This window comes from Hyalella azteca, unplaced genomic scaffold (assembly GCF_000764305.2).
Source record: "Hyalella azteca isolate HAZT.00-mixed unplaced genomic scaffold, Hazt_2.0.2 contig3562, whole genome shotgun sequence".
In the NCBI taxonomy this organism is placed as follows: Eukaryota; Metazoa; Arthropoda; class Malacostraca; order Amphipoda; family Hyalellidae; genus Hyalella; species Hyalella azteca.
In genome coordinates this window covers 49,466-61,443 of record NW_025933809.1, presented here as the reverse complement: position 1 = coordinate 61,443, position 11,978 = coordinate 49,466, and the positions used below count along the sequence as shown (strand labels likewise).

The following is an 11,978-nucleotide window of genomic DNA, read 5'->3' as shown; positions in this document are numbered from 1 at the left end:
CTTTTGAAATATATGACCATAAGACGATAGTTCCATACATGACAAGTAGTAGTAGTAGGGAGAGGTTTCTAGCGCTTCAGATCAGTGTCGTCTATTTCGCGCCGAAGGTCAAATATTCGTTTTGCAGGGTCAGGCTTCTTCGTTGGTTTCAGGCTCGTAGCCTGATCCATCTGGTCTAGGGTGTATGCCTTTCTATTTCCAAGGCGCAGATTCTATCCGTCTTCTGCTTTTCATCTCAACCAGTAATATGATGACACGAGTATGGTGTTTAGTCGGAGGTGTGGGTCTCTTCAGACCTATGTCATGGTGCCGTGCTAGATATCTGGCAGCAGGTTACACTCGATTAGATATTGTCTGAGGTTGTCAGTCCCAAAGATGCTTCGGGGAACTTCCCTCAGCACCCTAGACAGCATTTCATTTGGGCTGAGAACAGTGGTGTTGGGGTAGTAGTTTTAACGAGCATCTCTGTGGCTCTCCAAGATTTCTGGTATGATGAACTCCACACTCGTACACAATCCTTGATTGTTCTTAGTTTGTTCTCTCTCACGTTCAGCCACTGTTCCTGCCAGATATGGCGGATGCTTGCCTTGATGATAGGGTAGTGGCCTCGGCAAGGGACCTGCTCACTATGGATCGCCTGGTCCGAAGATGCGGCGTTTACCGCCGTCTCATCCGCCCTCTCGTTGCCTCGCACCCCCACGCGTCCGGGCACCCAGCAGACGCTCACCGCACCATACATGACAACCTTGACCTAGAAACGTAATAATCCTTTAGCACACAAGAGATGATTAGTGGTAGATACAAACTTTATTAAATTCGGCTCAATTTGCAGTCTCATAAATAAGTGGATAGATAAGAGAATTAGCATCAACGTGAATATGAACTGAATATTGTCAATGGAAAATGTATGTTTGGTTGTAGACATTTTAGAATGAATGAGTGAATATCTCTATGAGGAAACTCAAGTTCAAACTTCGAAGTGCAAGACTAAATTGAAGAAACTAGAGTCACAGTTTTAGGGTTTGGCACTGTAGAAAAGAAAGGTAAAATACAAGACAGCAACACGGTTACAAGAAAAATTCAAGGTAATAAAATTTTAATTTATGACTTGAGATAGAATCATTAAATGATATTGAAATTGGAAATCATAGAAAAAGTGTTTTAAAATATAAAACTCACCTAGCATTTTACTTCTAGATTCTTAATTATAGATTTGGTAAACATATAGAGATTTTTCGGCAATGCACGGCCGAGCATTATTAGCTTACCGTTTTTCTTCTTTTCGCTAGGATGGGAGGCCCGCACCGCTCTTGCCTGACGCAGCGCAGGCTCGTGTATTTGTCATCACTGAATCATTTGCTTGAGCTTCCCTCGAGTCCTTCACTAAACTGGAATTCCGAGAGGGCGGTACGGTGAGGTCGTTAGCGAATTGCGTTTCACGCCTGTCTCCTCCCACTGAAGGTGCGACGCTTCCGATGCTGAGACCAGCTTGCATTTCTGCGGTGTCAGAAGTGTGCCCTAACACTTTGCTTGTATCTTTGCCCATCACCTCGTTACTGGGACTTAACGTCAGTAACTCGTTCACTGACAGATTATTGTCTGTTTGGATGGATTCCCAATTTGAAGACGGAACAGTAATATCGATGTTACAAATTTTATCTGTCCCATCAAATGAATATTCACCTTTTTCCGGTTTGGTAAAAACGTCTGATAGATCATTTCCCGGACTGCTCAGATTGTTCAGTGAATGTCTCTAATTATCTAACTTCGCTGATGTGTCAGGAATATTGACGGGACTACTACTGAAGTTCGACAAGGAGTCTTGCTGGTTCAATCCATTTTCTTCTTGAGCCACAGAGTCTAAAGAGGCAACTTCAGCGCTGCCGTTAGGAGGGGTTATTCTAGGAGAGGCTTGGAGGCCAGGAGAGGCTTGGAGGCCAGTAGAAGCTTGGAGGACAGACGAAGCGGGTGGCGAGGCTTGGTCGCGAGGCGGGAGGACAGCGTCGCCGGCAGCAACATTCAGTTCGTCGCGGCTGAGGAGCCAGCGCTCGAGCACAATCTTGGCCAGCAGAGCCGGGGGAAAATGCTTTTCGTGGCCATATGCAGTAGAATACCCGGGCCTTCACCGCGCTCTACAGCTTTCGTGTATCTGTAAAAAATTAACTATGTAAAAGTTGGGAATACATCCTCGTTCTTTACACACAAACAGTACAAGCAAAACAAATACTAACATTATTCGCCGATGTTCATCTCCCCCTCTGCGTAAACAATAGGTAATACTCCAGAGTCGAAAGTAAAGGGAGCAATAAAAAGCAACAAATACATTGTCGTAAAGTTCTTTCAAACAAAGGTGACCAACTGTTCTATTATTAACAATATCGTTTTCTCTATTATTGATTTAGTGATGTTTAAATAATTTGTTAAGAACTAACCGTTGCAATCGCACTATATACAAGACGTGGGTCAAGTTAACTCACTTTTTGAAGTAAGACGCCGGCTTGTGAGAATTGACAAACTTCTTGTAGTTTGATTTGACGTACTTCTGCACCTCCTGCGCTGCGATGCTGCTCAGTATGGCGGGCTCAAACCTGTACAACAGACGTAACATTTTAGAATATTACTCACTAATAACTCAATCCTTGCCTCATATTAAAGAAGATCACGAATAAAAATACGACTGCATACGCTGAAGTGGTTTAAAAAATTTATAAAACACGAACTGCGTCAATTCACGCCATCCGCTCTAGGACCTAATCCACTTTGCCAACAGCGGTTAAAAAAAAAGAGGTTCACCACTCTAATCATCGGCTATCAATAATAAACACTTCTACTCTGTTCATTACTCCCAGGCACCATGGACATGGCGGGAAAATTTCTAGTTAACCATCAAGTCCACACGTTACTCACTGCGGGAAGGAGTCAATGAGGTGCTGCGTTGGGTCTGCTCCTGCGTAGCAATTGAATGCCTCCACAATTTGGTCGAAGTCCTGAGCCTTCATTACTATAGCAATATATTATATATCAATTGAGTTTTCTATTATAATCAGGTCTAGAAACGTACATATCAAAAATTAGTGATTTCTAAAGTCAGATTACTAGCGTGTAGTGCAACATGTCAAATATACTGAAATATCAATAGGACAGAACTTCAATAGAACCAGGGTTGGCAATGATTAAATCATTTGATTTTTTTTATAAAAAATCATGATTTTTCGATTTTTTTTTTATTTATTCGATTTGTATATATATATATTTAAATATATTGAGTGGCAGTCTTTAATTTATTTTGCGGTATTGTTATTCACAGTTTAGTATAAATGTACTATGAATGATAAATTGGTATTTAAACTTGATGCCTTTAGAGTGTATTAGGATCCAATAAATTGAATGTTTTTCGTCCAGAGGTATCAATTGTTGCAATACATTGTACATAGCTAGCTAGCAGCTTAGCTAATTCTTATAAGGCTATAAGTAGTCTTTAACTATTTGTTATATATTGATTACAATATACATTTTGAATGTGTTAACTAGTTTATCCAGGGTGGGGCAGAACCGATTGAGCAGTTTTGAGACGAAATAAAAGAGCAATGAAGGCACCTAAAGAAGAACGTTTATTTTCCTCAAGATTAGCATAACATACCATTTAAAATACTTATGTTTTGAAAACAATATCAGGAAGATTGTGTCTGTTAGCTGCAACACACTGTTTGAGTCGTTCTCGGAAGTTTTCTACAGCACGTTCACACATATGGCGAGGTATGGTCATAACCTCTGCTGCACTAATCCGTTCCCTTAGCTGTGGTAAGGTGTGAGGGCGACTTCTGAACCCCTTTCTTTTAGATGTCCTCAAAGAAAGAAATCGCAAATGCTCAAATCATGTGACCTCGCAGTCCACTATAAATCACCCCTCAGAGACACCAGACCTCCAGGAAACATGCATTTCAAAACTTTGAGTAACATTCGGGCTGTGTGAGCTGTAGCCCCATCCTGCTTGAACCACACGTCTCCCAATGCTTCATTTTCAACAATGTTTTCCATCCTGGGCTGCAAGAAATTTTGCAACATTGCAGCTTAGCGATCGGAATTCATTATCACGGTTACTCCCTCCTATGAGAACGACTCCAATAGTGTTTTGCAGCTAAAGCCCCTATCTTCCAGATATTGTTTTAAAAACATAAGTATTCTAAATGGTATGTCATGCTAACCTCGAGGAAAATAAACTTTCTTCTTTATGTACCTCCATTACTCTTTTTTTTTTACCTCAAAACTGCTCAATCGGTTCTGCCCCACCCCATATATTGAGAAGTTGAGATTGTATTGACCTATTAGGCAATTAGAAAGATTTTCCACCCTAATACAAGTATTCTAATTAAAATATTCAATTTAAATCTTTAAATATGTGAATTTAAAACTAGAAACAAAACAATTAAAATTATAAAACTATATATAAAAAAGTAATTAAATGCAGTGAATGAAAATAAAATGTTTGAATTGTTCACATGTTTATTTCAAAGTGTTAGCTTTTCTCATAACTTAAGTCTCATTTCAAGTCGTTTGAGGTTTGTTTGGTTATCGTTCAGTTTTTGTTTAGTATTGGTTTATTGGTCTGAATTAAGTGGGAACAGTGCAGTCAGTCACTCAGTCACTACAAGTCAGTGTGTATAGAGGGTAGAGTCTGGTAGATTTATAGGACATAAACTAGTAGATCTATTGATAGTGTTGTGCACTGTGCTATCAGCTACCTATCTGTTATGTGACTCTTCAATGTTTAGAAGATCTGCATTCCTGAAGTGTTTTTGTATATTGAAGCCAGTTAAATGGTCAATATTTAGCTCGTTACCTGGCTCTATACAAACTTTACAAAGCTAATGAATAGACTTATCAATAATTGTTTACCCAAAAATCCCAAAATGGTAAACACCACCTTGGCCTGTTGGCCATTATTGAAGGCAATAAGTGCCCTTTTTAGCCATCCCTTATGATCCATATACTGTTATTGTTAGTAGGCTAATTGCAACATAAAAAATAACCTTTCAAAAAGACAAAAAACTGAAAAATAAAAAAATCAAAAAAATAAAAAAAATCATGAAATAAAAATAAGAAAAATTATTGATTTTTGATTTTTTTAAATCAAAAAATCACCAACCCTGAATAGAACAGCACAATAATTTTTTTTTAACTATGTACTGTTTCTAGATGGGATCTTGAGAAAGAAATTCAAATTCAAATAAATTCTTGGCTTGGCATTTCCACAAAAATAGAGAATAAAAAAAAATAAATTGATGCAAATTATAGGAATAAGATTCAATTCGAGAAAATTCGAGCGCGTTCAAAATTCTAATTGAATGGGACAAATAGTAGAAGAAATTTACATGAAACGAAAATAATGGAGCTGGGAATTCCAGAGGTCTTAGTCTCCAGCCTCACCAGCGGTCGGCGGCATTACTTCATTCCCATTGAATATAAATAACAAGCAAGTTATCAGAGTATTGACAAATTACGTAAAAAAAGTAAAATGAAATACAAAGTTTTGAACAATATATAATGCCAAATTTGCATTCTGCGGCGGGTAAGGCCAGAGACCTCCCTGAGATGAGGTTATTGGATACGAACGAGGAACTGTTCAACAGTGCATTTTAAGAATACCTTCGTTACAGCAGTTGTAGTGTGGCAGCTAATAAACAAATTAAAAGCATTGAAGTGATACAAAAGACAAAAACATTGGTCTTTCATGAGAAAACTACAGTATTAAAATTGTAACTAAATGAAATCAACAAGAGATATTGAGTGCAAAATTTAGTGCTATTCTTCAGTGATATCAAGAAAACAATTGTACATTTTTCAACTTATATGTTTATAAGCCGGAAATTCGCGTTAGGTAAACTTCAACTTTAGAACATCAGTTTTCTACATATACCAGCCAGGAAACCTAATATCTCACAGCAATACGCTACATAATCCCAGCAAGCAAACGTTTTCTGGAATTTGCAAATTGCACTAAATTAAAATATTTGTTAAATTCATCACATGGCCTTCATATACGAATGAATATCGTTGAATTAGATTTCTCCGATGCTGGGTGTAGTTATGAATATCATCGAATCATCAAAATCAATTCAGCTGATGCTGGGTGAGAAGATTCAAGACGTCGTGGTTATGTATGCATGAATATCATCAAATTCTCCACTAAAATTAGACCGATCCATGGTGAGAAGACGTCGTGGTCATGTATGCATGAATATCATCAAATTCTCCACTAAAATAAGGCTAAAATAATATTCAACACGCGGTCTGAGGTTGCGCTGAACTCACAAAGGCGTTATAGGACTCGAGGAAATGCGTGATCCTCTGACTTTGTTCTTGCTCCTGCTCCTATTGCTCGCTGTTCCTGCTCGTCAGCTCAATCAGCTTCTCCCCGTCAGCCATGCAGTCTAGGGTCAAATGCCAGGGTAACAAAAATGCACGAGTGTTGATGTGAAAATGTAGAAGGATGTATAAAATAAATGTACCAAAGTTATTTGTTTAGTAAAAGCATCTCATATTAGAAATGCACGTTCAAAATGAATTTAACCACAACAGGTCAACAATGATGGCCATTAATAAAGTACATATAATGAATAAGCTCATATAACATAAAATTATGATTCATTGATTCAAACTGTATCAAGTCAATATGTCTTCAGTATAGCTAAGCTAAGTTATTAAGGTTATTAGTGGAGGAAGATTTCTAATGCACAAAAAAAAATTTTGAAAATCTTGCATTTTATTTTTAGTCATACAAAAACTGATTTTCCATTATTCATCATATCCTAAAAGCAAATATCTCCTTTAATTGGATTAGAAGTTTAATAGATAGAAACCCCAGTGATGGGAGCATAATAATTGGAATTACGCCAAAACTTAAACTTTACTGTAAGTTACTGGAAATTTTTAGACGACAAGTACATTAACACAAGCGATGGTTTTAAAATGATCGGAATAATGCAAAACATAGAACATTACAGAACCTTTATTTTGAATTGTCTCGAAGGCAAAATGAGCAGCATTTCACTGATCACCAGCAATAGGCTGGGAGTTGAGCACAGGTCTGAGCTGTGTGAGGTGCTGGAGACGCTGGTGCTGCTGCTGCCAGTGCTGCTCCTGGCTCAGAAGAACGTCGCTCAGTGTGCCCACAGGAAGCTGGGAGGCAGACGTCCCGTAGCAAGGATCCAAGTACTCATCCAGCTCATCAACTGTCGTGGTCAGATAACTGTGACTAATAAATGATCCAGCAACTCCGACTACTATATAATTATCCAGCCGTTAAAACTAAGTAAAGCCATTCCAACTATGGGATCCTTCAACTGTGGAAGCTAAATAATTCATCAACTATTACATCACAACTCATCAACTATAAAAACATCACAGGTCATTAACTGTGACAAAGTCGTAATTCGTCAATTGGCATTGAAATTTTTTATCTATTGTTCTAACTACTCAAATAATTGTGACTCGCATCACAGATACTCAAGATATTCATAAGACTCAAGCTTTATGAAAAAATGAGGGATCGTTCAAGCCCAACAGTGTTTGCCTAGTTAAAGAAATACACATAGGTAAATCACAATCTACCCTGATATTTTCAAATTTTCGATAAAGTTCTTGTTTAATTTTTAGAAAAAACAATAGATATTGTCCAATAAAATGCCACACTAATAGAAACTTCTGAATAAAATTACATGGTTGAATTACTGGGTGAAATGAAGGGAATGAATTCATAATTAAAACGACTTAGTTGATTTCAAGTGATAAATGGCAAGTTAAATCAGAGTGCAAATTAACATAGAAGTTCTGAGCAAAATGCCTCGACTGAATTGAAGAAAATATCACTTTGACCTTAGAAGTAGAATTGCATGGCTAGAGTGAAATTTTTAATGAATTTTAGGATAAAATATTTGTAATAATTACTTAAATATTGATCAGAATGATAACTGGAAAAATATTGACAAATGTATGCTCCACTAAAATTTGAGAGATAGTATAAGTCAATACTAACGCCTCTTCATGACAGCCATCATGCGGTCCCGGGTGCTCAGAGCATTGCCCAGATCAGTGCTCAGCACAGCCAATGTGCTGATCACCTGCGCAGTTTATGATTATTTATATTATTAGCATTATGCAGTTATTATCATAGTGAAGCTGGGCACTTATTTGTCAGTTGTTTGGTAATCAACAAGGATCCCTACTTAAGTGCATAAGAATGTACAATTATTTGAATGAGCTAGAATAAAACATTCTATAACAAATCTTCCAAACATGACAGTTGATCAATAAACTTAACCATTGATTAATAAACTACACTTACACTTGATTAATAAATTACTACTTAATAAACTACTTACACTAATTAATAAACTTACTACTTGGTTGATCAATAAACTACACATTCATGGTCTCAGATCCAAACAATTTTTGCATAAGCATAACTGAGAGATAACGTTTCAGGATTATTTAAATGTGTACTAGTTCTATCAGCGTCATAGTCAGCATTGTGCTGGTGGATATCTGGCTGCATGATCAGTGCTGCTGTAGGGCACTTACAACCATGAATATACTGTATATATATATAATCTTAAATTCAAAGTGGATGTCAAATTTCCTTCCTCATCTCTTCTTCAGTTCCCTTCCAAATTAGAACACTATTGGACTAAATAGGGAAAATGAAGAAAAAGATTGACATTAGTTTGTTGCTGCTGAGTGCTGACGTAATTGTCAATGTATATTTGATTAACAATCATGAATGAACAGAAAATATTAGGCCAGAACTGATAGCTTATAAGAATTCCCTGAAAATAATGTTTGGCATAATCAACCAAAGCCATCATTTTGCTATTAGAAAAAAAGTTGGGGTACATGAACTATACTATAACTATACTATACTAGAACTATACTATACTACAACTATAAAATCAGTTAGCTAATTTTTCTTCCTGGGAGCTGACATCTAGAAACTTGTTGATTGCAGTGCATTTAGTGCATGATAAAATAAACGGGTAAGACAGCTTCAATTAAAATGAAGTTATGCAGAGATTTCTTCAATTTTTCAATCAAAATTGTTGGTGAATTGTTAGTCCAAGCCACAATATTTCCAATTATTGAACTTACAACTATTAACAGAATCATATAACATTAAAGAAGAAGGTGACTGCAATTTCCATAAGGCTCCAGGTGCACGTCAATAAACTTGCCTCAGATTTTCTTACACACCAAAAATAGCCATTCTTGGCTGGCAGCTTCAAATCACACCATATAATAAACAATTTTATCTCTATGAATAAACACCAACACAAAATGTTATGTGGTCTGGCTCCAAGGGGTTTAGTCAGTCTCAATATAAATATGCAAGTGTAAAAGGTCTTGATAACTGCTATTGTATGATGCAAGTCAACTGTTTTGTACAGCACAAAAACTTAGTTATTCACATATGAACATTGCCTCTGTTATCAACTTGCATGTTTAAATAGTACAGCTTTGTGTTAATAGGTATTTCATGTCCATTGCTCTTCCTTCAGGCAACTTACTGAGCTAGTCTTGGGTTCAGTCCTCCAGTTTACATAATACATACCGTACCTAATACGTAATTAGATGCAATATAATTACCCTATAAAAAATACAACAGCTTAAAAAATACAACAGCTCCAAAAATGGCAGGAAAGCTCCAATTGTAAGAATTAAGTAAATTTATCCAAGTATAGGTGAAGATTGACTTCTGACTTACCTCTGGATAATTTGTGTCTCTTGGAGCTGAGCCAAACATTTTCTGTTCTAGTTGTTTAAGCTGAGACTCTAAAAACTCCAAAGTTGTTCTTCACTTCCACTCATGGCTGACATGGAGAAAACCTGAATATAAATAAATCAATTGTACAACAGCTAGTGGCTCATTATATATACGTAGGTATTTTCAATTGCTGAATTTAATTAGGGATAAAAAATTTTCTGTAAATGCTAGATCCTTTGAACAAATATGGTTTATTATGATATGAAAATAGGAGATGAAAGAAATATGTAAATTTAATAAATGAAAATTTAGGAAAAAACGAACCATGACGAATTCAGCCTATTAACTTTATTCTGGTATCTATTTCAGAAATAACATACCTATAAATATGTATTGAGTATGTCATAAACATTCAATTATGGGTTGCCAGTCCAAACAAAAACTTGCTTTATTAAATAAAGAACAATGCCTTTTAATCAGGTTTTATATATCATACATGACTAGAATAATCAGGTTTTAAGAAGACTTTCATTTGCCAGTTGCCATTGTGGTCAAGAACTAACATTACAACCAGACCTATTGGTAGTCTGATGACTCACACAGTCTTAGAAATACTATCCAAAATTGAGTCAATAAACTGGGATGAATTTGAAGTTGTAATATGATTGGAAATAAATTTATAAATATATTGGAAACCACGGATAATTTTCATCATGTACATTTACACAATTTAATTATAGGGTCCAGATAATTTACTCACCAACTCTATTTCTGAAGTGAATCAATTTCAGCCTGAATTTGCAGAACTTTTCTATGCAGTCTATCTTTCCTTCTCTTGTCATTGTTCCTTGCGCCAAAAGTCACCTCGCGTGGGTGGAGGCTCCGGTGATGGTCGGAGGGGTGGCACTGAAAGAGGGGGAAGATGGGCGAAAGCAGGGAGGGTGGCCAGGAACGCCGACGCCTACACAGGGTTGTCGCACATAGATGAGATGCTGAGGGACATGGGGAAGGCAAAGAGGTGCTGGACGGATTGGAGGGGATCCCAGCATTCCAGGCAAGCGGCGCTAAGGGAGCGCTACACCATGTGGGTGTAGGATGCAAGGGAGCTGCAGTATCCCGAGTGTAGCTGGGATAGCACTGAGCAGTAACGATGAGGGGGCAAAGCCTCTTCTGCTGCAATTGGTGGTGGTGGGGTTGTGAGGACAGCATTGTTAATGGGAGTTGACGCAACACGGGTGGCTATCTCCCTGCGGAGCAGGGTTGGTGATTTTTTGTATTTCTTAAAAAAATCAAAAATCAATGATTTTTTTATTCATCTGATTTTTTCAATTTTTTCAACTTCTTTGTCTTTTTGAAGTGTTATTTTTTATGTTGCAATTAGCCTACTAACAATAACAGTATATGGATCATAATGGATGGCTAAAAAGGGCACTTATTGCCTTTAATAATGGCCAGCAGGCCAAGGTGGCGTTTACCACTTAGGGATTTTTGGGTAAACAATTATTGGTAAGTCTATTCATTAGCTTTGTAAAGTTTGTATGGAGCAAGGTAATGAGTTAAATATTGACCATTTAGCTGGCTTCAATATACAAAAACACTTCAGGAATGCAGATCTTCTAAACAATGAAGAGTCACATAACAGATAGGTAGCTGATAGCACAGTGCACAGCACTATCAATAGATCTACTAGTTTTATGTCCTATAAATCTACCAGACTCTACCCTCTATACACATTACACACCAACTAATAGTGACTTAGTGACTGACTGCACTGTTCCCATTTAATTCAGACCAATAAACATTACTAAACATAAACTGAATGATAACCAAACAAACCTCATACAACTTGAAATGAGACTTAAGTTATGAGAAAATCTAATACTGTTTGAAATAAACATGTGCACAATTCAAATATTTTATATCCATTCACTGCATTTAATTATTTTATAAATTGTTTTGTTTCTAGTTTTAAATTCACATACCAGTATTTAAAGATTGAAATTAAATATTTTAATTAGAATACTCACATTAGCGTGGAAAATCTTTCTACTTGCCTAAAAGGTCAATACAATCTCAACCTCAATATACAGGGCGGGGTAGAAACGATTGAGCAGTTTTGAAGTAAAATAAAAGAGTAATGGAGGTACATAAAGAAGAAAGTTTATTTTCCTAGTGGTTAGCATAACATACCATTTAGAATACTTATGTTTTGAAAACAATA

The 11,978-nt window shown here is 36.7% G+C and overlaps 1 protein-coding gene across 2 annotated transcripts; it reads right to left on the bottom strand.

The window, feature by feature from the left end:
* Positions 1-5,617: 5,617 nt before the first annotated feature.
* On the bottom strand, positions 5,618-11,063 carry LOC108679201. Of its 2 annotated transcripts, none has more exons than XM_018167804.2 (5): positions 10,518-11,063; positions 9,758-9,879; positions 8,036-8,120; positions 7,059-7,232; positions 5,618-6,431 (listed from the first exon to the last, which is right to left on the bottom strand). In XM_018167804.2, the coding sequence occupies exons 2-5, from the start codon at positions 9,794-9,796 to the stop codon at positions 6,373-6,375; spliced, it is 357 nt and encodes a 118-aa protein (XP_018023293.1). In that variant the 5' UTR covers positions 9,797-9,879; positions 10,518-11,063; the 3' UTR covers positions 5,618-6,372. The 2 variants fall into 2 exon arrangements, with proteins under 2 accessions (XP_018023293.1, XP_047735612.1); XM_047879656.1 differs by having other exon boundaries at positions 6,369-6,431; positions 7,008-7,232.
* Positions 11,064-11,978: the final 915 nt, after the last annotated feature.